This window comes from Maylandia zebra, linkage group LG3 (assembly GCF_041146795.1).
Source record: "Maylandia zebra isolate NMK-2024a linkage group LG3, Mzebra_GT3a, whole genome shotgun sequence".
Classification (NCBI taxonomy): domain Eukaryota; kingdom Metazoa; phylum Chordata; class Actinopteri; order Cichliformes; family Cichlidae; genus Maylandia; species Maylandia zebra.
This window is the reverse complement of record NC_135169.1, coordinates 9,558,657-9,584,005: the sequence shown is the minus strand read 5'-3', so window position 1 is coordinate 9,584,005 and position 25,349 is coordinate 9,558,657. Positions and strand designations below refer to the sequence as shown.

Genomic DNA, 25,349 nt, shown 5'->3' with positions numbered 1-25,349 from the left:
AACTCAGTGGTGGTGCAGTACTTGTACCACAACAGATCCCAAGTGCTGGATTTTGGATGTCTTCTTCCAGTGTTTGTTCACAAGTGTTTTATAAAACAGTTTTAAGTGTGTAAGTGACACTGTCCCTCCCTTTAACTGGAAACACAAACAGATCAAACCAGCTTGTTCCAAGAAGTCAACATTCAGGTTTTAGAGGCTGAGGTGGAGCCAGCTGTGCTCGACAGGAAGTTCTGAGACTTATTGTGTCAGTGTTTGCCGGTGAGGTGATCCAGCTCAGGTGAAGTGAAGTCTTCAGCTCCACTCTGTGAACTCTTGGATCTATGAGGAGAACCAGGACTCAGCGTCACTGATGTAAGTCTCTCTGATCATTCAGCTTTCATTTGTCGTGGAAAGTGTTTCTGTTCAACAGGCAGCAAACATTTTCTCCTTGTTACTGCTCACTGACATCTCAGACTGCTCACTCTTTATCAGAACCACTGCAGCTCTCAGACATCACATTCTAAAAACACATATAAGACAAACGCATCATAAGATTTGTGTTTGTGGAGAATTTGTCCTGATCTTTACACCTTCACCTCACCTTCTTTACACCTTGAAGGTTTTACAGAGGACTTTGTACATATTTGTAATATACTATAATGTACTTCTATTCACACAGAGCAATTCTTTCTAACCTCTCAGAGCACTTTGATCACAGTCCACATTCATACAATACAGCACTTTATCCTGAACACTTTGAGCACTCATCTCGCTCACATCAGCAGCCAGTTTAGACTCACCAGTTAACCGAAATCCACACAGCTTCTCCCTCTGGTACAGTGTGTGATATATTACACCTCCGTTTCTCTACAGGGCACTGTGAGACCATTAATCACTGCTGCTGATGTTTGCTGCCTGTCTCTATCAGAAGTGTTTAGATGATGGTTCAAAAACAGAATAAAAATTGAGACGTCATGTAGAGTTGAAATTGTATATGACATGATCTTTTAATGAGTGACTTATGTATATATATATATATATATATATATATATATATATATATATATATATATATATATATGTATATATTATGCTATTCTTAGTTAGCATATTGTCTGTCTTGTCTTAATGTTGGTTTATAATGGAGCACTGTAAGGCCGGTTGGATGTGCTGCCATATTCTCTGAAACGCCTGTGGAGACGGCTTATGGTTGAGAAATGAACATTCAATGCACGGGCGACAGATCTGGTTGACATTCCTGCTGTCAGCATGCCAGTTGCACGCTCCCTCATTGCTTGTGGCATCTGTGACATTTTGCTGTGAGACAAAACTGCACATTCCAGGGTGGCCTTTTGTTGTGGGCAGTCTGAGGTACACCTGTGCACTACTCATGATGTCAGATCAGCATCCTGATGTGGCACACCTGTGAGGTGGGATGGATTATCTCAATATAGCAGATGTGCCCACTACCACACATTTGGACTGATTTGTGACCACTGTTTGGGAGGGATGGTTATATTGTGTATCTGGAATGAATTTTAGGTCTCTACGTCCATCCCATGGGGAATGGGAGCAGTAACAAAGGTGTTGCGTTTATATTTTTGTTGAGTGTATATATATATATGTATATATTGTGCTATTCTTAGTTAGCGTATTGTCTGTCTTGTCTTAATGTTTGGTTTATGTTGGTTTATAATGGAGCACTGTAACAAAAAAATTATTTCCCCCAGGGATCAATAAAGTATTCTGATTCTGATCTACAAGCATAAACTTTACAATCGTGTAAAATTATTGTTGTGCTGAGGACTCATGCGGGCATGCTACTCCATACACAAATACGAAGCAACCTGTCAGCACGTAAAACTATTTTATGATAACAACAAAAACAAATAGAGGGCCATTTTTTTTATAATAGTTTTTTTTTGTGTGATTGTTTCCAGGGTCCTGACAGAGACCTTTGTATCTTCCTGCTGTGTTAAAATATGATGGTGAACTGAGGATTAAAAACAGAGGGTCATAAATCACATATCAGAAACAGACCAGGGTGTAATGTGTGAAAACTGTTGATGAGTCACATGGGACACACTATTCCATGTTGGCCTTTGCATTGAAAATGTCCTCTCCTGTTTTTATAGAGAAAGATGGAGACGTCTGTAGATGAACAGCTGCTGGATATTTTGGAGGAGTTGGGTGAGGAGAAGCTGAAAGCCTTCCACAGGTGTCTTCAGGATCCTCAGGTACTTGGTGGTTTTCCAGCCATCAAACAGTCCCAACTGGAGACAGCAGATGAACTGGAGACAGTGGATTTGATCATGGAGACATATACTGATGATGTGATGAAGGTCACCAACTTGATTATAAAGAAGATAAGAGAAACAGGTACCACAACATCTCCAACAGTAATAAAATACAGCAGTGCCAGTCTTTATAAAACCTTTTTCTTTGTTACTTTTGTTCCACACTATTGATGCCTCCTATTTGAAATTCGTAGGAATAACAGTGGTTACAGTTGAGTAACATTACATGGAAATTGATGTAACTGGACCCAAATACTCGGAGTAATAATGTGTAAATAAAGAGATGTCCACGAGGTAAAAGCAGTTAGTAAGAGTATCGTAATACTTGGGTAACAATATGATAACCTGTGTGAAATAGGGAAATAATGTCTGTGACTTTGTATCTTTACATGTTTATACAGTTTTACTTGGAATAATCTCATTACAATAATAAGGTGCTACTGGCTGATGTTTTAGCATGTTTGTATCTTGTTACCATATAATACATAATGCAATAATACAGAATGTAACTGTTGTGCTTAAAACTTTTGATTATTACATAGAAACACACATGGTAGTTTCTCTGTAATAAGCAGGATTGATGCAAAAATCCAAATTGCCTGTTTCCAGTCAATAACATATAATTAACTATTAAAGCAAACAAGACAGTGGAAAGTACCAAAAAGGGTGACCAAAAAACAAGGGGGGGACAACCCACCCCTCCCTCCCCACACCATTCCCTTATCCCAGAGTGCTATCAGCTTGTTTTAACCTGTGGTGAAGATCACATAAACTCTCTTTTGTTCATAATTTCCAGATACTCAATGAGTGGCCTCCAAATCTGATCCAAGTCGTCCAGTTTGTCATTTATAATAGGCAGATCCTTTCCAGATTAAGAGTATCTGTCAGTCCTGAAATCAAGGTTTTCAGAGAGGGCACTTCCTATCCCTTCCATAGCAGGAAAATCAGTCTCTTTGCAAACATTAGGCCATAGGACAGGAGGGAAGTCTGTGCACGCTTAAGTTTTTTAGATTGTTCCGACAGTCCAATAAGAATCAAAATGGGGTCAGGGTCTAATTGCACATCGAAAAGTTTGGAAAAAAAGTAAAACACAGAAACCCCAAAACATTGTAACTTGGTACACATTACAACACTTTTAAGCAGATCAGCTTCTGCACATTGACATTTATCACAAATTGGTGACGTTTCAGGAAATATCTCATGTAATCTTGTCTTTGAGTAGTGCAATTTGTGAATAATTTTAAACTGAATTAACCTATGTTGCGCGTTGATAGAGCATGAATTAACATAATGTAGCCCTTTAGCCCAGATATCATTCTGAATTTCCGAGCCTCTTACCTTTTCCCAAGCTGATTTTATTTTACCCGTATCCTTCTGTCACAGTGTCTGTAATATCTCATATATAAAACCAACAGCATGCTTTTCTTTTATACAATCCACCAGGCATTGATCAAGCTTACCTGCAGTTGCAGACTCAAATTTTTGGAGTTGGGACCTTGCATAACTCATTATTTGAAGGTATCTAAAGAAAGCAGAGGCTAATAAGTTGTACTTCTCCTTAAGCTGTTGAAATGAAGTGAAGAACCCCTGGAAATACAGGTGTACCACATTTTGCAACCACATTTCCTTTCAGCAATCAAATGTCCCATCTAAAATGGAGGGTGTAAATGCAGGATTAGCTGTAATAGGTGTCAAAATTGAAGGGTCATCTAATTCTGGATCTACTCACAGATCATAAGTTTGACTTTCTCTGTTTGACCGAGACGTGGCAACAGCCCAATGACTTTTCGTCGCTCAACGACTCCACCCCCCCGGGGTTTGTTTACACCTGCGAACCTCGTAAGTCCGGCCGTGGTGGAGGTCTCGCGGTAATCTATCGCGAGAACTGGAAAGTCACGCTGTTGTCTGTACATGTCTACAGTTCCTTTGAATCCATTCTTTGTCAACTCTCAGGACCTGTTCCAACTGTCATGGCTGTTATTTACCGCCCTCCAAAGTCTAATTCTGTCTTCATAAGTTACTTTGTTGATCTGCCGACTCACATAGCTACTGTTTCCCCTAATATAAAACTCCTGGGAGACTTAAATATTCATTTGGATAACAGTGATCATCCTCTCACCAAAGACTTCTCATCCTGCCTCGATAGTATTGGCTTTAAACAACACATTAACTTTCCTACTCATACTAAGGGCCATACTTTGGACGTAGTTTGTTGCTCCAGACTTACTCCTTTTAACTGCAAAGCTGATGAACTGCTAATTTCTGACCACTTGCTTCTTTCTTTCAATGTCAAAATGACCTTTTCTATGACTAAGAACGATCGTACCATTTCTTTTCGGAATATTAAGAAAATCAATCCTGATACTCTATCTTTTGCTTTCTCTAGTCATTTGCATTTCCATAACCTGCTCACCCAAGAAGACTTGGTTTCCTATTATAACTCTAGTCTCAATAGTCTAAACTCTGTTGCCCCACTCAAAACCAAATCTGTATCATTCTCTCAGTCAGCACCCTGGTTCACAGCTGAACTCAGGCTCCTGAAAGCAAAAGGACGACGACTTGAACGCCTTTATAAGAAAACTGCTCTGAATATCCACAAGGAAATGTTTAATAATCATATTATGTTTTATAAGGAGTGTATTAATCAAACAAAATCTGCTTACTCCTCCTCCATTAACTGTTCAAAATATGACTCAACCAAGATACTGTTTTAACTGTTCAACTCTTCTTTCAGGTCAACAGATTTTTTTTACCTGCTCACCTGTACTCGTCTTCCTTCTGTGATTTTCTAATGATATTTTTTTCAATTCAATTTTCAATTCAATTTTATTTATATAGCGCCAAATCACAACAAAAGTCGCCTCAAGGCGCTTCATAGATACAGAGAAAAACCCAACAATCATATGACCCCCTATGAGCAGCACTTTGGCGACAGTGGGAAGGAAAAACTCCCTTTAACAGGAAGAAACCTGCAGCAGAACCAGGCTCAGGGAGGGGCGGGCCATCTGCTGTGATTGGTTGGGGTGAGAGAAGGAAGACAGGATAAAGACATGCTGTGGAAGAGAGACAGAGGTTAATAACAGATATGATTCAATGCAGAGAGGTCTGTTAATACATAGTGAGTGAGAAAGGTGACTGGAAAGGAAAAACTCAATGCATCATGGGAATCCCCAGCAGCCTACATCTATTGCAGCATAACTAAGGGAGGATTCAGGGTCACCTGGTCCAGCCCTAACTATATGCTTTAGCAAAATGGAAAGTTTTAAGCCTAATCTTGAAAGTAGAGATAGTGTCTGTCTCCTGAATCCAAACTGGAAGCTGGTTCGGCAGAAGAGGGGCCTGAAAACTGAAGGCTCTGCCTCCCATTCTACTTTTAAATACTCTAGGAACAACAAGTAGGCCTGCAGAGCGAGAGCAAAGTGCTCTAATAGGGTGATATGGTAATACAAGGTCATTAAGATAAGATGGGGCCTGATTATTTAAGACCTTATATGTGAGGAGCAGGATTTTGAATTCAATTCTGGATTTAACAGGAAGCCAATGAAGGGAAGCCAAAACAGGAGAAATCTGCTCTCTCTTTCTAGTCCCTGTCAGGACTCTTGCTGCAGCATTTTGGATCAGCTGAAGGCTTTTCAGTGAGTTTTTTGGACATCCTGATAATAATGAATTACAGTCGTCCAGCCTGGAAGTAATAAATGCATGAACTAGTTTTTCAGCGTCACTCTGAGACAGGATATTTCTAACTTTAGAGATGTTGCACAAATGGAAGAAAGCAGTCTGACATATTTGTTTAATATGTGCGTTGAAGGACATGTCCTGGGGCCCGTTCTTCGTACCTCGCTAAGTAAGTTAGCTGGATTTGATTGTTGACGATTTCGCGTGATCTTGGATCGTTCGGTTCCCCGAAGCTCATCCGGGACTTGCTGTCATAGCAACAGAGCCGTAAGCGTTTACTTTATGTAAACAGGATTAGATCGCGGCCACGCAGGTATGTCCGCTTCATTTATACGAAAGCAACAGCGATATTCCACCACTGTTTCACCATAAATAAATAACATCAATGTAACTAAAGATAATGCAGCACTTGATCCTTTTATTGATGTCACACAGATACATACAGGTCATTTCCTAAAAAAGGGAAATGAACTATTAACATTCTATTACATGTATGTGATTATTACAGATGTAATTCATATTTCAGAGTAGTAATTGTAAATTACTTCGTGTAATCAAGATGAGAGACCACGGCTATAAAAGCGAAGGTGGATTTGGGAAGCCTGTCGCAGCCATGTCCTGTCCGTATACGCGAGCCACCCATTGCGGAAGGTGCAAGATTGATAAGGAGAGTCCTCAGAATCCAGCGTATATTGCGGGACAGACAGGATCCTTTAGCTCAGCGCGACAGTGTGCTCATTGAGAGATATCGATATTCCCGTGAGGGTATTATTCACTTAACCAACTTGTTGACGAGGGGGTGCAGGACCACCACCTGTCTTTTTTTGCTCTGCCCTTTTCTTGGTTGCTGTTATGAACAAACAAACAGATTATTTCAGGGTCTCTTTCCAAGAGACGAAAAGCAATATAAGTGATAAATATCACCATTCTGTAGAATTCTTATATTTCACTTTTACTTGTTCCCATGTTCTAGTGGGTCCTGTTGTGGCTCTAATGTGAAAGGGGATATAATATAACATAATATAATATAATGTAATATAATATAATATAATATTGGATAATATAGTGTCATATGATAGATCTACCCTACCGCCTACTGGTGTTGGCCAGAGGGGCCGATGGCGCGATATGGCAGCCTGGCTTCTGTCAGTCTGTCCCAGGGCAGCTGTGGCTACAACCGTAGCTGCCTCCACCAGTGTGTGAATGTGAGAGTGAATGAATAGTGGCATTGTAAAGCGCTTTGGGTGCCTTGAAAAGCGCACCCAAAATAATCCACTCCATTATTATTGTTATTATTAAATTACTTACGAGTTTAATTTGTCAGCAACTTCCTGCCAGCCCTCTCTCCTTGCTTTTGCAGCCCTTGCAGTGTTCCCTTGCGTTCTGATTAAACTCTGAAACTCCTGAAATCCCTCACTCAGGAGTTCTTGCTCTGCTGCTGAAAAATACCGACGACATTCTCGCCGACCAATCAGAGGGTTGCCGATCAATGTTTCTACTCTCGATGCGTAGCCCCTTTTACGACACCCAGTGATCTCACATTACTTCATCCAGCTGTACTAATCGTCAACAGCAGGTGTGTTCGGAGAACCGGATTAGCGAGCTCACGGTTAGCGCGATGGTTTGGTCTTGGATGTGTCATTTGATCTTGTATGTAGTAAGCGAGGTACGAAGAACGGGCCCCTGGTCAACAATGACTCCAAGGTTCCTCACAGCGTTACTGGAGGCCAAGGTAATGCCATCCAGAGTAAGAATCTGGTTAGATACCATATTTCTAAGATTTTCAGGGCCGAGTACAATAACCTCAGTTTGATCTGAATTAAGAAGCAGAAGAAGCACTTTGACAGTGTGAGCAGTTGTTGGAGGATGTAAAGCCCATCTTGAACATCCGATGACCTGTATAGTGCACTCTATGTAGTGTTTAGTATTGTATTAATTGCAGACTGGGATTTTTAATCAATTTAAAGGTTTTTAAGCATACCTGAGACCAGAAGTTTTGGTCTAAGCTGACTGATAAATCTGCTTCCCACTTTGCAATAGGAAGGGATATTGATTCATCTAATTTAGAAAGTGTTCTGTATATTTTAGATAATAATTTGGGGGATTTAAGAGTAAGGAAATGTACCACACTTGGTTGTGTTTGTAATTCAACTTGACTGAGGTTAAATTTCTTTTTTATTATGGATTTAATTTGTTGATATTCTAAAAATCTTTTCTTGTTGATCCCATATTGTGCAACTAGTCTGTCAAATGGGATAAATTCTGTTCCCTCTAATATATGTTCTAAGTATTTAATTCCTTTACAACTCCATTTTGGGAAATTAATCATATTATTGTTTTGTAATATGTCAGGGTTATTCCAGATAGGTGTAACGTTTGCATGGGATTAATGAAGACTCCGTTATTTTTAGAAACTCCCACCATGCTGTCAGAGAAAAGCTGATGTTGATGCTTTTAAAGCATTCATGTCTTTTGATGTTTGAGCTAATAAATGGTAGGTCTGAAATCTCTAGATCCTTGCATAGTGCCTGTTCAACATCTAGCCAGGGCTCATCTAGGAAGGTATGTTTTGACCATTCTGAGATGAACTGAAGCCTGTTGGCTAAGAAGTATTGGTGAAAGTTAGGCAGATCTAATCCTCCTCTATCCTTGGTTCTTTGTAGCGTTTTTAAGCTGATACGCGGGGGTTTATCTTTCCAAAGGAATTTGGAAATATATGAATCCAGAGATCTGAACCAATCTTGTGATGGTTTGTTAGGGATCATCAAAAATAAGTAATTTATTTTTGGCAAGATCATCATTTTTATAGTGGCAACCCTTCCCATGAGTGATATGGGTAAAGATTTCCATCTAGTCAGATCACCTTCTACTTTCTTTAGAAGTGGGATGTGGTTTAATTTAGTTAAGTCTGAAAGCTTGGGAGAAACATTAATACCTAAATATTTAATATTTCCGGATTGCAGTGGGGCAGAGGAAGAATTATGGAAGGAGCAGTTAATGGGGAGAACTGTAGATTTTGGCCAGTTAATTGAATAATCTGAAACTCTTGAAAACCAGTTTATTAAAGTAATTACCTCAGAGAGGTTGGTTTGTGTGTTTTGCAGAAAAAGCAACACATCATCCGCATAGAGACTGATTTTATGTTCTATGTTCTTACATTTTATGCCCTTAATTGTTGTAGCCTGTCTAAATGCTGCTGCTAGAGGTTCGATAAAAATTGCAAAAAGTGAAGGGGAGAGTGGGCATCCCTGTCTGGTGCCCCTCAGGAGACAGAAGCTGGAGGATGTCTGGTCATTTGTTCTGATACGAGCCGTTGGGGAATTGTATAATATTCTTATCCAGTTTATAAAAGAGTTTCCGAAACCAAATTTGTGTAAAGTTGCGAATAAAAATTTCCAGTTAACGCTGTCAAATGCTTTTTCTGCATCTAGAGATAATATTATGGTTTCAACGTTTTTATTGTATGAGTAGTCTATTAAATTAAGTAATCTACGAGTGTTTGTTGAGGAGTGCCGACCTTTTATGAAACCAGTTTGGTCAGGATGAATTAAGAGGGGGGTTATTTTCTCTAATCTCTTTGAGAGAGCTTTGCAGATTATTTTAAGGTCTACATTTAAAAGAGAAATTGGACGATAGCTTGAGGGAAATAAAGGGTCTTTGTCTGGTTTTAGCAGGAGACTAATGTTGGCAGAATTCATATTTGGTGGTAGTCTGCCCTTTTCCTCGATTTCCTGCAACATGCTGTGGAATACTGGTGCCAGAATTGTCCAGAATTCTTTGTAGAATTCTGCAGGGAAGCCGTCTGGACCTGGAGCCTTATTATTGGGCATACTTATCAGGGCTTCCTGGAGTTCACCTGGCGTCAGTGGCGAATCCAGTGCCATTGCTTGACTGTCTAGTAATTTTGGAAGAGTTACGTTGTCAAGAAACCGATCAATTTCATTTTTAGATGGGTTTATTTGTGGTGTATATAAAGTTTTATAGAAATCCCTAAAAATGTTGTTTATTCTTCCAGGGTCATATACTGTGTTCCCCGATGAATCTTGAACAGCACATATAGTTGTTTTTTCTTTATTTATTTTTAACTGGTTAGCTAGAAATCGACCTGATTTGTTACTGTGTTCAAAATTCTGCAAGCGAAGTCTTTGTATAAGGAATTGTGTTTTTTTATTAATAATTTCATTTAATTCTAGTTTTGTTTTGCATATTTTGTTCAATGTTTCCTGATCTTGGTAGGACGCGTAGGCTTCTTCTAAGGATTTGATGTTTTTTTTCTAATTCCTGAATATTTTTGTTTTCTTTTTATGTGATGAGAAAGAAATTATTTTACCTCTCATCACAGCTTTCCCTGCTTCCCATAGAACAGAAGCAGATATTCCGGGAGTGTCATTAAAGTCTAAATATGAAGTCCATTCCTTTTTAAAATATTTAATAAAGTCTTCATCTTTGAGTGGCGATGTATTGAATCTCCAGTTTTTACTTGGTGTAGCGTTCTTCTTATGTATTAGTGTTACAGATACAGGAGCATGATCGCTGACAGCTATAGGGTGAATCTCAGTGTCTGAAATGTCACTCAGCAGTGAACTGCTGACCAAAGAATAATCCAGACGAGAGTGGGAGTGATGAACATGTGAGAAGAAAGAATATTCCTTACTGTTGGGGTGAAGGGAGCGCCATGCATCGCAAATACCAAAGTCGCTCATATACTGTTTGATTATATTTGTGGACTGCCAGTTACGCTGAGTTCCTGTTGTGTTGAGCCTATCCATTTCTTGATCACTCCTGTCCTGCAGCAGCTTCATTGGCTCCCGGTCAAATACCATATCAATTTCAAAATACTCTTGTACACATTGAAGGCTATTCATCATCTCGCTCCATATCCCTCTGATCTGGTTCAGATCACTGCCCCATCTCGTTGTCTCAGATCTACTTCTTCCCTTTCACTCTCCGTCCCCTCCCACCATCTTGCCACCATGGGGAGCAGGGCTTTCAGCTGCTCTGCTCCTCAACTCTGGAATTCCCGACCTCCTGATTTAAGAAATATCTTTTGCTTCTCTCTCTTTAAGTCCCAACTCAAAACTCACTTGTTCAAAATAGCTCATCCCACATAACCTCTCCACTCTGCTATTTTAAATTTGTTTTATGTTTTATGCTTTTATGATTGTGTAAACTGTTTGCTTTTATGTTGCTTTTATTATTCTACCTTGTACAGTGTCCTTGAGTGTTCTGAAAGGTGCTTTCAAATAAAATGTATTATTATCATTATTATTATTATTATTATTATTATTATTATTATTATTATTATTATTATTATTATTATTATTGCATATTAGCTGTGAAGTAGTAGTTTTTAAAGTCTGGTAATGCTATGCCACTATACATTTTCTCTTTACAAAGGGGTGCCTTTTTTATCCTGTGGCTCTTGTAATTCCAGATAAAAGGGAGAAGGACTGAGTCCAATTTCTGAAAGAATGTAGCTTTCACATACACAGGGATATTTTGAAAAAGATATAGGAGATGGGGGAGGCAGATAATTTCAATAGCATTCACCCTGCCTATCAAGGAAAGTGCGAGTGAATTCCAAAATTCAACCTCATTTTTAAATGTATCCAAAGTTCTCACAAAATTAGCTTCATATAATGACTTGTGTGACTTAGTAACCTCGATCCCCAAATGTGACAATTTTTCTGAAGTTATTTTAAAGTGAAGTCGATTGAATAATTAAGATTACCACATTTAATTGGCATCAATTTGCTCTTATTAAATTCAGTTCTTTTGAATTCTTTTGGTGGCAGAAACAGACTGGCCTCAGAGTGGTCAAAGCTCAAAAAATAATCTTTATTTTACATTTCCAGAAATGGAGACCGAGCACATGCAGACACAAGCTCAGGTCTGAATGCAGTAGCACCCAGCATGGTTATATTTCTGCAGCACATCACACACACACTCAGTTAGTTCCTCTTTCTTTTTTGTGTCTGATTTCCTGTGCAGCTCTGCACTAAACTTCCCATCTCTAAAGTCTGTTGCCAGGGCAACCTGTCACCCTCTGACCTAGTTTTTGTCTCGTCTGAGCTTGGTTTCTAAAGGCCTCTCTTATTAAAATACATAAAACAATATAATCAGAAAATAAGCACTAAAAATATACATTTATTTCGTAACATACCCCCTTTTTAACTAATTGTATTAGCTAACATAATTAACTGACTGCCTCAATAACTACTGTGAACTAAAAAAAAGATATAATTAGCTTTTTCTGGTAAAAGGTCCTACATTACTTTTGTCACTCTTTGGAAACAGCCTCTATAGAGTTAACCCGTTTCCGCTTTCAAAAATTTGCTCCTGGTTTCTTCACCCCCTTTAATGGGTAGCACATATAGAATAGAATAGAATAGAATAGAATAGAATGCTTTATTGTCACTATACGGTTGTACAATGAGATACAGAGCATCTCCTCCTCAGTGCAAACATGCTGGGGGGGGGGGGGGGGGGGGGGCACAGTTCTGCAGCGCTATATAAATATGGACAGTGTTAACACAGGGAAAAAATACATCAAAATCCTCAGGGTGCTTAGCAGAGCTCTTTTGGCACAAATCTTCAGCCCAATTAACAGTTTTTCCACACACATTCACAATTCTTTCAATGGCATTTTAGCACAATTCACTCTCTCATTTAACAGATCTTCTCACACACACGCTACACCCTTCTCTATTAGACTTTCAAAACAATATACACTTTTGATCATTCATCCAAAGACAATTTTACACTTCATTTATACATTCACACATTTATAAAGACACCAAATGCCAAGATACATTATTTCCATTTCCATTACTCAGTATTCAACATTTCCATTACTCAACATCACATCGTCTTCCCTGGTACCAGCGTTCCTACCTTTTCGACTACTTTAAAAGCCTCTAAGGCCCAGGTCTGCCCATCTTGCTGGTCAAACAACGCCATCATCAATAGCGGTCAAATTTCTAGGCCCTATTTAAAAGCGCTCCCCGCAGCTTGACCAGAAGCTCCACTTAACCAGCGTTTCAGTATCCTACTGGTGCATGAAGCTTTACTTAAAGCTTTACCGGTCACCCGCGTTGAAATGGTCACACCCAAGCCCCACTTTGTCGTTCAATCGGTGCAACAAAAGTGGTACTTGACCACTGATTATTAACGACCGACCTCAGTGGTCACGGGAATCACCCGGGTTCTCCTGTTGCCGCAGGTCTCTAACGCGCGTCTGCAGTAAAGTGTGGGAACCAACCCCGAACCTTTTGCACCCCTGGAGTTCAACTCCAGTCTTAGATTAATTTAAATAACTTTAGAAGCACCACTGTGGACTCTAAGCGCCAGTTTATTTATCTGATACTCGGGTCCCACCCTCTTTCCTTGTCTAAGATAACACAATTGACACACATAACACATCAACTTTAAAATTCACCCCAGCATTAACAACAATAAGTTTTCATCAAATATTCCCTAGACTTTACTTTTTATTTATCACATATTACCGAAAATCACCATGGACATGTCATACTTAACAGATTTTATAATTTACTTTCATTTCACCACTACTGAGCCAATTTAACGGTAAGGATCATTAACTTGGTGACCAGATAATTTAGAATTCATCCAATCTGCACAATTTGCTTTTTTTTTTTTTTGAACAGGCTCTGCCTACCTTTAAATCTTTTTAGACAGGTCTCCTGTTCGCCTCAATTCTGATCGCACCTTAAGCCAAATTTGTCCTCTCAGCCGTAAAAGAATACGGGTCAAGGCACCAATTATTAAATTTCGGTTCTTTTGATTCTTTTAGCAAGAGAGAAAGACTTCCAACTCACAGTGGTGAAGCTCAAAAAATCATTTTTATTGTACATTTCTGGAAACAGAGAACTGTAGACACGAGCACGCACCCAGAGTTCTAAAAGCAATGCAAGCTAAAATACGTATATATAGTTCTGCTATAGGTCACACACAGACACACACAGTTTCGATCAAAACAACTCCTTCTGGTCTGACTAATGTGTGTGTTACTTAGTTCTGCTTTTTCTGTCTGGTTTCCTGTATTTTACTAATATGACTCTGCAGCTCTGCACCAAACTTCCTGTTTCTTAAGTTCCCTTTACTGAAGCCTCTGTTGCTAGGTGACCTATCACCCTCTGACCTAGTTCTTTCTCACATCTGGGTCTGGATTTATAAAGGCCTTTATTATTAAAATACACAAAACAATCTAATCAGAAAATAAGAACTAAGAATATATATTTATGTCGTAACCCTATCTAATAAAAAGACGTCTATAAAGGAGTGTGTTATGGATCCCAGTGTGTGTTACGACCCCCTCTGCTAGGTGACAGGTGGGGAGAAACATACACAAGCCCTCTCACAAAATCAGAGTAAATAAGGGGTTTTATTGCAAATGTTAAACTGAAAACCATCTGGGCTGTTCAACAGACCACCGGGCAAACAATTAATACACAAAAAAAAGAAAAGGCACGAATAAAAGCTAAGGATTAACTAAGGAGAGCCAGCAATCACAAGTCTCTGATAAAAGATAAAAGATTACTTGTTCTTATCGATTAATAATGCAGAATTATCATATAGAAATAAAAGAAAACTGAAGTTGTGCCATTGGAACATGTTGCCTGGCTGAAGCACTAAAGGACTCGGCGAGAGACATCTGTCTCGCCCTAGCAGCACCTGTCCCTCTCCGCTCCTCCCTTCAGTTTTTTCTCAATATATGCTCGTCATATTCTGTGATATGATTTACAGTGAGGTCTTTGATGAGGTTAGTGGTGTTGCCACAACACCTCACTGTCTTGCCGCATGTATCACAAACCGTGTCTTGGCTGCCACTTCGAGCCTTTACTTGAACTGAGCCTGTGGTCATCCACTTTCTCAATATGTTCCTAACTGTGGAAACAGACAGCTTAAATCTCTGAGACAGCTTTCTGTGTCCTTCCCCTAAACCATGATGGTGAACAATCTTTGTCTTCAGGTCATTTGAGAGTTGTTTTGAGACCGCCATGTTGCTACTCTTCAGAGAAAATTAAAAGAGGAGGGACACTTACAGTTGACCCCTTAAATACTCTTTGTCATTATTGGATTCACCTGTGTATGTAGGTCAGGGGTCACTGAGCTTACCAAGCCAATTTGAGTTCCAATAATTAGTTCTACAGGTTTTGGAATCATTAAAATGGCAACAGCGCCCAAATTTATGCACCTGCCTGATTTTGTTTAAACAATTATTGCACACTTTCTGTAAATCCAATAAACTTCATTTCACTTCTCAAATATCACTGTGTGTGTCTCCTATATGATATATTTACCTGACATTTTTTATCATAACAACCAACGATTGATACAGGGAAATAATGACTATTAACAGGGTCGCCCAAACTTTTACATCCCACTGTAGTCTGCTTTTACTGACTGTGACACTAAATGAATGTTAAAATCACCCACAATAATTATTTTATGTGAGCTGAGCACTAAATCAGATAAAAACTCACAAATCAGACAGAAACTCTGTGTAAGGCCCAGGTGGATGATAGATGATAACAAAGAAGATTAGTTTTTGTGTTTTTTGATTTGTTGATTAATTATTAAGTCATGTCTGGTAGTTAGAATGACTCGGGGGTGTTGATTCATTTAAACTAACATAATCATCCTGCTGCAACCAGGTTTCTGTAAGGCAGAGTAAATCAATTTGTTGATCAATTATTAAGTCATGTACTAACAGAGACTTGGAGGAGAGAGACCTAATATTTAATAATCCACATTTCACTGTTTTACTCTTTGGTTCAGATGTGGATACTGTATTGTTCTTTCTTTGTGATTGTTTATGTTTAAGTTGTTTGTTGCTGGTTTTTAGTTTGTTTTTTGTCTTTTTGGAAGCTGACACAGTCTCTATGGAGATGGGTTTTTGGGGGGGTAGCAGGAGGAGAGAAGCTGCAGAGAGGCGTGTAAGACTGCAACTCTGCTTCCTGGTCCCAACTCTGGATAGTCATATTTTGGGGGGTTAATAAATTTGTCCATATTTCTAGAAATGAGAGCTGCTCCATCCAAAGTGGGATGGATGCCGTCTCTCCTAACAAGACCAGGTTTCCTCCAGAAGGTTTGCCAATTATCTATGAAGCCCACATCGTTTCTGGGACACCACTCAGACAGCCAGCAATTTAAGGAGAACATGCGGCTAAACATGTCACTCCTGGTCTGATTGGGGAGGGGACCAGAGAAAACTACAGAGTCCGACATTGTTTTGGCAAAGTTGCACACCGATTCAATATTGATTTTAGTGACCTCCGATTGGCGTAACCGGGTGTCATTACTGCCGACGTGAATTATGATTTTACTGAATTTACGTTTACCCTTAGCCAGCAGTTTTAAATTTCCTTCAATGTCGCCTACTCTGGCCCCTGGAAGACAACTGACTATGGTTGCAGGTGTCTCTAGCTTCACATGTCTGAGAACAGAATCACCAATTACCAGAGTTTGACCCCCGGCGGGTGTGTCGCCGAGTGGGGAAAAACGGTTAGACACATGAACGGGTTGGTGGTGTACCTGGGGCTTCTGTTTAGGACTATGCTTCCTCCTCACCGTCACCCAGCCAGCCAGCCTGTTTCCCTGGCTGCTCGGCACATTCCGCTGAGGGAGAGCTAGTGGGCCCTATGTTACCTTGTTCCCTAACTACAGGGGCCTGACTAGCTACGGGTGTTTCAAGGGTGTGACACCGACCCAGTTCTGCAAAGAAGAATGAAAGAAACTGCGTAAAATTAGGTTTACCAAGCTTTAAGCATTATAATCAAAAAGACTTGCAGCTGTAATTGCTGCCAGATGTACTTCCACAAAGAATTGCGGCGAGACTATGAATTATTATGTATGGCAACATTTTATTAGTTTTTAATACATTAACAAGAATTCCAAGCATGCGTGTCTTACATTGTCATTATGTGGTATTTTATTTTTTTAAAAATTGACCTGAGAAGTGAATTTACCACATTTTGAAAGAATGGATGACAAAATGTGAAATAAGTGAAAGGCTGTGGATACACTTTATCTGTAGCTTCTATGTAGGGACCCTTTTGGTCAGGTAATGTTTTGACTGTTTCTGCCCAGGCATTGATACTGACATGTTAACCGCTTTTGTTTATTATTTCAGAGGCTCTTGAGAAGTGTCAGATTAACTTCAAGTTAGAACTGAAGAAGAAGTTCCAGTGTGTGTTTGAGGGCATCGCTAAAGCAGGAAACCCAACCCTTCTGAATCAGATCTACACAGAGCTCTACATCACAGAGGGAGGGACTGCAGAGGTCAATAATGAACATGAAGTCAGACAGATTGAAACAGCCTCCAGGAAACCACACAGACCAGAAACAACAATCAGACAAGAAGACATCTTTAAAGCCTCACCTGGAAGAGAAGAACCAATCAGAACAGTGCTGACAATGGGAGTGGCTGGCATTGGGAAAACAGTCTTAACACAGAAATACAGCCTGGACTGGGCTGAAGACAAAGCCAACCAGGACATCCAGTTCATATTTCCATTCACTTTCAGAGAGCTGAATGTGCTGAAAGAGGAAAAGTTCAGCTTGGTGGAACTTGTTCATCACTTCTTTACTGAAACCAAAGAAGCAGGAATCTGCAGCTTTGAAGACTTCCAGGTTGTGTTCATCTTTGATGGTCTGGATGAGTGTCGACTTCCTCTGGACTTCCACAAAACTACAATCCTAACTGACCCTAGAAAGTCCACCTCAGTGGATGTGCTGCTGATAAACCTCATCAGGGGGAAACTGCTTCCCTCTGCTTGCCTCTGGATAACCACACGACCTGCAGTAGCCAATGAGATCCCTCCTGACTGTGTTGGCATGGTGACAGAGGTCAGAGGGTTCACTGACCCACAGAAGGAGGAGTACTTCAGGAAGAGATTCAGAGATAAGGAGCAGGCCAGCAGGATCATCTCCCACATCAAGACATCACGAAGCCTCCACATCATGTGTCACATCCCAGTCTTCTGCTGGATCACTGCTACAGTTCTGGAGGATGTGCTGAAAACCAGAGAGGGAGGACAGCTGCCAACGACCCTGACTGAGATGTACATCCACTTCCTGGTGGTTCAGGCCAAAAGAAAGAAGATAAAGTATGATGGAGGAGATGAGACAGATCCACACTGGAGTCCTGAGAGCAGGAAGATGATTGAGTCTCTGGGAAAACTGGCTTTTGATCAGCTGCAGAAAGGAAACCTGATCTTCTATAAATCAGACCTGACAGTGTGTGGCATCGATATCAGAGCAGCCTCAGTGTACTCAGGAGTGTTCACACAGATCTTTAAAGAGGAGAGAGGACTGAACCAGGACAAGGTGTTCTGCTTCATCCATCTGAGTGTTCAGGAGTTTCTGGCTGCTCTTCATGTCCATCTGACCTTCATCAACTCTGGAGTTAATCTGGTAGAAGAACAACAAACAATCTCCAAGAACTCTGAAGCAAGAGAACCTGCAGAGAAACACTTCTACCAGAGTGCTGTGAACAAAGCCTTACAGAGTCCAAATGGACACCTGGACTTGTTCCTCCGCTTCCTTCTAGGTCTTTCACTAAACAGCAATCACAATTTTCTACAAGGTCTGCTGACAAAGACAGGAAGCAGCTCACAGACCAATCAGGAAACAGTCCAGTACATCAAGAAGAAGCTCAGTGAGAATCTGTCTGCAGAGAAAAGCATCAATCTGTTCCACTGTCTGAATGAACTGAATGATCGTTCTCTAGTAGAGGAGATCCAACAGTCCCTGAAATCAGGAAGTCTCTCCACAGAAAAACTGTCTCCTGCTCAGTGGTCAGCTCTGGTCTTCATCTTACTGTCATCAGAAAAAGATCTGGATGTGTTTGACCTGAAGAAATACTCTGCTTCGGAGGAGGCTCTTCTGAGGCTGCTGCCAGTGGTCAAAGCCTCCAACAAGGCTCTGTAAGTAATATTAAATCAGGCATGATCAGTTCAGAGAACACTTAAAAATACATAAAAATAGGGAATTAAATGATCATCACTCACTTGGTCAACTATGATACCTTTAATGTTTCAGTCCAGCCGGACCCGTCAGCATTTCTCAGAAATTTTTGTCTGTAGCTCTTATCAAAGGACAATCCAGCCTATAAGACTATGGGCTCTGATCCTTCAGCCCCTCTTACGGGTTCATTATCCTCAGCTTGCTCACTTAGTTCTTTTTTTCTAAAGCATATACCTCAGTTATGTTGTGGAAACTCTTAAATAAAACTGCAACTACCAGCTAAGCGTGTCTTTTGAAGTGAGGTTTATTAAAAGAAAGAAAGATGAAAAACACTGCAGTGGAGAGAACGTTCAGATCAAACACCAAACATTTTTCTGAGGAGGCACACCACCCTGAAATATTTTATATCTGCCCAAACACTCTTAAACAAAGAACATTCCATAGCATATCATAAATCTCTATACCTTCAGTCCAGCTCATTCTTTACCCCCTCCTACTCTAACAAAAGTTACGACCACCCATCACCTCATTAAGAGCAGGATGTCTGGAGATCTTCAAGTCTCAAGTGGACCGTCTGTGAAGATGCAATAAAACCTAAGGCCCAATTGTGAAAACATTCTACATGCATACAACTGGTGTCAGGAGTCATCTTGCTAAACTAAAGAGATATGATTAAAATATGTGATTAATGCACGAGAAAAGAAATCTGCCACCAGTTACAAGATTGTATCTTTTCTTGATGTTTATAATCCAAGTTCTGGTTTCTGTCTCACCTTAAGTACACACTCATTTTTTTATATAATTCTCTGCTATGGCTGTCCTGATTATATCCAGTATAGAGGAAAAACCTTGGGCATCATAATTAAAATTGCCGTCAATGTCCTGTTTCTTGTCAGTAACTGAAATTGTCCAATCGAAAACACGTTGGTATTTAGGGAGGGCAGGACTTTAAAAGGCAGCTTGTTTTTGACAAAAAAAAAAAAAACAAGAGTCTGCACCAAGTCCATCATGTGAGCAATTATTTACAACCACATTTACTGTAATCACAGATATTAGAATTAATAAAGTGACCAACAGTACTGTAGTAAGTTTAGTACTGTAGTAACTGTAGTACTGTAGTACTCACAGGCCTGAGCCAGCAGACACTGAACTAGTGTCACTAAATCTACCCGCTCTTCTCTGGTTTCCATTTAGATACACTGGTATAATTGTGAGGCAGCACGGTGGCATGGTGGTTAGCACTGTTGCCGCACAGCAAGAAGGTCCTGAGTTCAATTCCACCATCAGGCCGGGGTCTTTCTGTGTGGAGTTTGCATGTTCTCCCCGTGTCTGCGTGGGTTCTCTCCGGGTCCTCCGGCTTCCTCCCACCGTCCAAAGACATGCAGCTTGTGGGGATAGGTTAATTGGATAATCCAAATTGCCACTAGGTATGAATGTGAGTGTGAATGGTTGTCTGTCCCTATGTGTTGGCCCTGCGACAGACTGGCGACCTGTCCAGGGTGTACCCCGCCTTTCGCCCTATGACAGCTGGGATAGGCTCCAGCGCCCCCCGCGACCCTGAAAAGGATAAGCGGAAGCGAATGGATGGATGGATGGATGTTATAATTGTGTTTCAAATGAAATATTTTTCTTCTTTTCTCTTGAACATTTTTTTAATTTAATTTTGCATTGTAGTGTACTCATTTGTGCTCATTTGATTACCTAGGTTCATCATATAAAGTGATTATATTTGATAATAGATATTGTTTTGTTGTTCTTGTTCTTGTTGTTTTTTGCAGGCTGAGCAGCTGTAACCTCTCAGAGAAAAGCTGTGAAGATTTGTTGTCAGTCATCAGCTCCCAGTCCTGTAGTCTGAGAGAGCTGGACCTGAGTACCAACAGCCTCAATGATTCAGCTGTAAAGCTTCTGTCTGATGCAGTGGAGAGTCCACACACCAAACTGAATATCCTGAGGTCAGATCAGAATTTGTATTCTCTTTTGTTTGTTTATATGTTTGTTTTTTGTTTTTATCAAGTGAGAAAATTTAGCCAGTAAAGGTAAACTTTACCATTTATTGTTGTTTTGTACAATTTTTATTCATTTCTATGTTAAAGTGAAGTTTTACTAACCTACTCAGCACAAAACAAACAGGATTAGTTATTACACCTTGATTACACTTTAACAGCAGTCTTTCTTAATGTTTTTATTTTCAGACTCAACATCTGTGAACTCTCAGAGGACAATTGTAAAGCTCTGTCCTCAGTTCTCAGCTCTGGGTCCTCTAGTCTGACAGAGCTGGACCTGACCATCAAAAACCTGCAGGATTCAGGAGTAAAGCTTCTGTCTGCTGGAGTACAAAGTTTAAACTGTAAACTGAATGCTCTGAGGTCAGATCAAATGTCATTTTATTTTCTTTAAAACGAACCAATTAAAGATTTTGTCCATGTTCATCCATATGATGTTGTGTCTTAGAATATTAAGGTTTCCTTTAAAAATAAAAAAAGATGCCGCATGTAATGTAGTAATATAATAACAAACTTTACATGAGTATTTGTTTTATAGTTTGTCTTTTATTTTTTTAGACTGACTGGTTGTAATCTCTCAGAGACAAGCTGTGAAGCTTTGTCCTCAGTTCTCAGCTCCCAGTCCTCTAGTCTGAGAGAGCTGGACCTGAGTAACTCTGACCTGCAGGATTCAGGAGTGAAGCTTCTGTCTGCTGGACTAAAGAGTTCACAGAGTGCAGTGGAAACTCTCAGGTTAGGATTCAAACTTTTCCACATATGATCATTTAAAATGTGAATTATATTATTGATTGACTTATTAATAGAACTTTCAGCTGAACTGTCACTTCATATTATCCTCACAAATGGAATTATCAGGAACCTGCTGGAGCCACACACTCAGTTTAGGAGCTCTTGTTGCTGCCGTAGATAAGTGGTTAGAAAAATGGGTGCCTGAATGGATGGATGCTATGAATTATAATAAAGACTTGAATACATCAAAGTGGAGTAATCAAAGCAATGTGGAACATGTTTTGAGCTCAAGAGGTTGTGAAGGGTGAAGGCAACAGTGGTCCCAGTGGTAATTGCAGCACTCAGGCAGAGACACCCTCCGTGATGTTATAAAGTTGGAGTTCGGGTATACCTTGAACAGCCTACCAGTCCATCACAGGGCAGTGTATATTTATACTCATTACTTCACAAATCAAATATTCACGTTAAATGTATAATCTTCCTTTCACTCAATGTTTCATACATTAGCTGTAACGATACATGACCTTTTTTTCCTACTACATTATAAACATTGAAAATGCATCTATGAGAAACTTTTTTCTGCAGTGATGAGCTAGCAACATCACACTAAAGGTGATTCCTGCCCAGCCTCTCTTGCCCTGAAGAAGCATGAGCAGCTTTTCTTTAAGTCCACTCGGTCCCTCCACACTAGCCCAGGACTGGTGAGGCAGACAACCCTGTTGATAACTGCCAATGGGACAAGGGAAGTCTGGGTCTGCTCTTTGCCGCTTTTACCTCTGTGGCTCTTCATGTGGCTGTCCTTCTAACCCAGGGGTGTCAAACTCCAGGCCTTGAGGGCCAGTGTCCTGCAGGTTTTAGATGTGTCCTTGATCCAACACAGCTGATTTAAATCGCCAAATTACCTCTTCCACATGTCTTGAAGTTCTCCAGAGGCCTGGTAATGAACTAATCATTTGATTCAGGTGTGTTGACACAGGTTGGGATCCAAAACCTGCAGGATACTGGCCCTCGAGGCCTGGAGTTTGACACCACTGCTCTAACCCGTCTCAATGACAGTGGGATATGTCACTTGCATTGTGACAGTGCTTTTTCTCCATTCCCAGCACCTTCATAGGGTATTGGTCCTGTTAGAGCCTCTGGACATGGTACCAATGGTTACTTCCTCTTTAAAAGCTGGGTTCTTTTATTTATTGCCTTTGACAAACAAGTGGCCACTTTTCATCACTCATCCAAGTGACTTCTTCAGTCTCAGCTGACTGCAGGTTTCCCCAATCTTATAAACAGTACATTTGCATAATGACTGAAACCAGCTCACTGCAGAAACAATGGGCTGGGAGGTCAGTTCCTTAATCTTAATTATGCAAATTCTCATTACCATTGATCAACAACCACTGACCAAAACCCACTGATCAAAGCCCACTGATCAATGGCCATGAGTACCATTCAGAGTTGGGGAATGGCTGCAATCACAAGAAGTCTAAGACCAAAGGAAGTTTGACTTACTTGTTGTACGTCGGAAACCACCGCAAAATACGGAGAGTGTCCTCAGTGGCTAGAAGAGAGAAGGATGTGATACCGAGGATGTGGACAAGTGGGTGAAGAATCTGTCTGACAGACAGTTCACCCAAACAGAGAAAAACATCCTTGCTAAAGGGTTGAATTTTGCTGTCACACCGAGACAAATCCCGCTAGTGGAGCTGATCACAGCCACAGGAACTGCAAGCCTTCTCAGTAAAGTCAAACCCCTTGACTGAGAACCTGTCTGTGAAGGTTCTCAGTCATCCAGGTCATCGTAGTCAAAGGAGCTTGCAAAGAAAAGCGTCTGGACTTCTTTAAGTTGCTTGAAGACGTTTCACCTTTCACCTCCTCTCCCTGGCTGATTGGGACCCACACCCAGTTTCACAGCTTGGCTCAGGCAATTAGAGGATCATCAGGGGGTCCTTTTGTCCCTCTGTGGGGGTCACTCCCACTAGGTTTATATCTGGGACTCTCCACCATTTGACCTTAGAACTGAAGAAGCTTCTCGGATGAGAGGTGAAACGTCTTCAAGCAACTTAAAGAAGTCCAGACGCTTTTCTTTGCAAGCTCCTGTGACTTTTTGGTACATCCTTCGCCATCTTACAGTGCTGTTAAAGCAGCCATTCCCCAACTCTCTGTGAATGGTACTCATGGTCATTGATCAGTGGGCTTTGGCGTGGAATTACTAAATTTAGATACCCAGTGGTACAAAATACCATTAACTTTGGTCCCAGTGCTGATTGTCTTTTTGTTTGATTCCATATACTTAACTCATCTGTTTAAGCCAAGTTACCCGCCTGTCTCTCATTCACTCTGTCACACGCATGCAGACTTTTTCATGCACAGAGGCACAGGGCTCCCTCATCCCATCTTTTAGAGAGAATGGGTAATTATATAAACAGCTTTCAGCGAGGCAGGGATTAGGTCCCAGAGAAAGTGATGCTGTCTAATGCTGGCATATTTCTATCACATACTGAAAAACAGAGCAGGAAGAACCAGGAAGAACATGGAGCGTGTGTGTGTGTGTTTGTGTGTGTGTGTGTGTGTGTGTGTGTGTGGTATCTAAAAATAAAATAACCAAAAATAGAGAGGACATAGCCTAACATATGAAACAGGAAAAGATCACTGTGTAATCCATTTATTTCAACAAAGTAACTGTATTCTGAATACCACCTTTTTAAACAGTAACTGTTGGGTCTGTGTTTCCACAAGCCCCGCTAATTCTAGAGACTTATTCATCATGAAGAAAACAAGACAGTCGATCGATCGATTATTTGAGCAAGGGAGGCCTCGTCTGTGTCCACCACGAGAATGACCCCCAGATCTGACCTCCTCCTGCTGCCTTTCATTGAGACACAGTTCACACAAAACACGTCAGAACAAAGCCACGCCCACATGGTCCTAAGACAAGGCATTTGTGAACTTCTGTAAGAATGTGTATGTGTGTGTGTGTGTGTGTGTGTGTGTTATGTGAGAATGTGTGTGTGTGTGTGTGTGTGTGTGTGTGTGTGTGTCAGACCTCCTGCTGACCAAAGGGTCGTAAACCCAGGAAGCTTATATCAAAAGAAGCAGATCTTCCAGATAAGATGTATCTGCAATAAAACATGACACCCCCCCACCAGAACCTCGAGAATCTGGGGGGAAGGACAGTGGAATTCCTTTCATCAGAGTTAAAACACTGTACAAATGGTAAACATAAAAATGACAAACATTTAACAATTTAACTCTAACAGTAACTGAATATAGATACTTATATTTTGTATTTTAAATATGTAATGTATGTAATGTATTTCGTTACTCCCCAACACTGTCTGTGTAAAGATTTATGTTTCTAAAGTGAAACAGTGAAAAATAACAGTACTGTTAATAAATTAATATGTCGACGTTGTACAGAAAGGCCAATTTTGGCACACATCTGTCCTGAATTCGTGAAATGACAAATGACCACAGGTCCAAGTGTGTCAAAACAATGATTTTATTAAACGCACGTGTGGAGGAAATACACCGTCACAATCCTCAGCATAAATCCCCCCAAAAAGCATACTTAAAATGTTTTTATATCTCATGTTTTTATATCTCATGCATCAAAGCAGATACATAACATGCATAAGTTACAGTAACCACAGCTTTTCTGCTGACGACCTTTGACGCACACTCA

The 25,349-nt window shown here is 40.4% G+C and overlaps 1 protein-coding gene across 2 annotated transcripts in view; it reads left to right on the top strand.

The window, feature by feature from the left end:
• The first annotated feature begins 226 nt into the window (after positions 1-226).
• The window catches only part of LOC112431412 (protein NLRC3-like), a 38,634-nt gene continuing 13,511 nt past the window's right edge, over positions 227-25,349 (top strand). For both annotated transcript variants that reach the window (XM_076879328.1, XM_076879326.1), the window contains exons 1-6: positions 227-351; positions 2,115-2,358; positions 17,107-18,901; positions 20,720-20,893; positions 21,134-21,307; positions 21,503-21,676. In XM_076879328.1, coding sequence (XP_076735443.1) covers positions 2,121-2,358; positions 17,107-18,901; positions 20,720-20,893; positions 21,134-21,307; positions 21,503-21,676 — 2,555 coding nt within the window. In that variant the 5' untranslated portion in view covers positions 227-351; positions 2,115-2,120. The remainder of the gene's footprint in view (positions 352-2,114; positions 2,359-17,106; positions 18,902-20,719; positions 20,894-21,133; positions 21,308-21,502; positions 21,677-25,349) is intronic.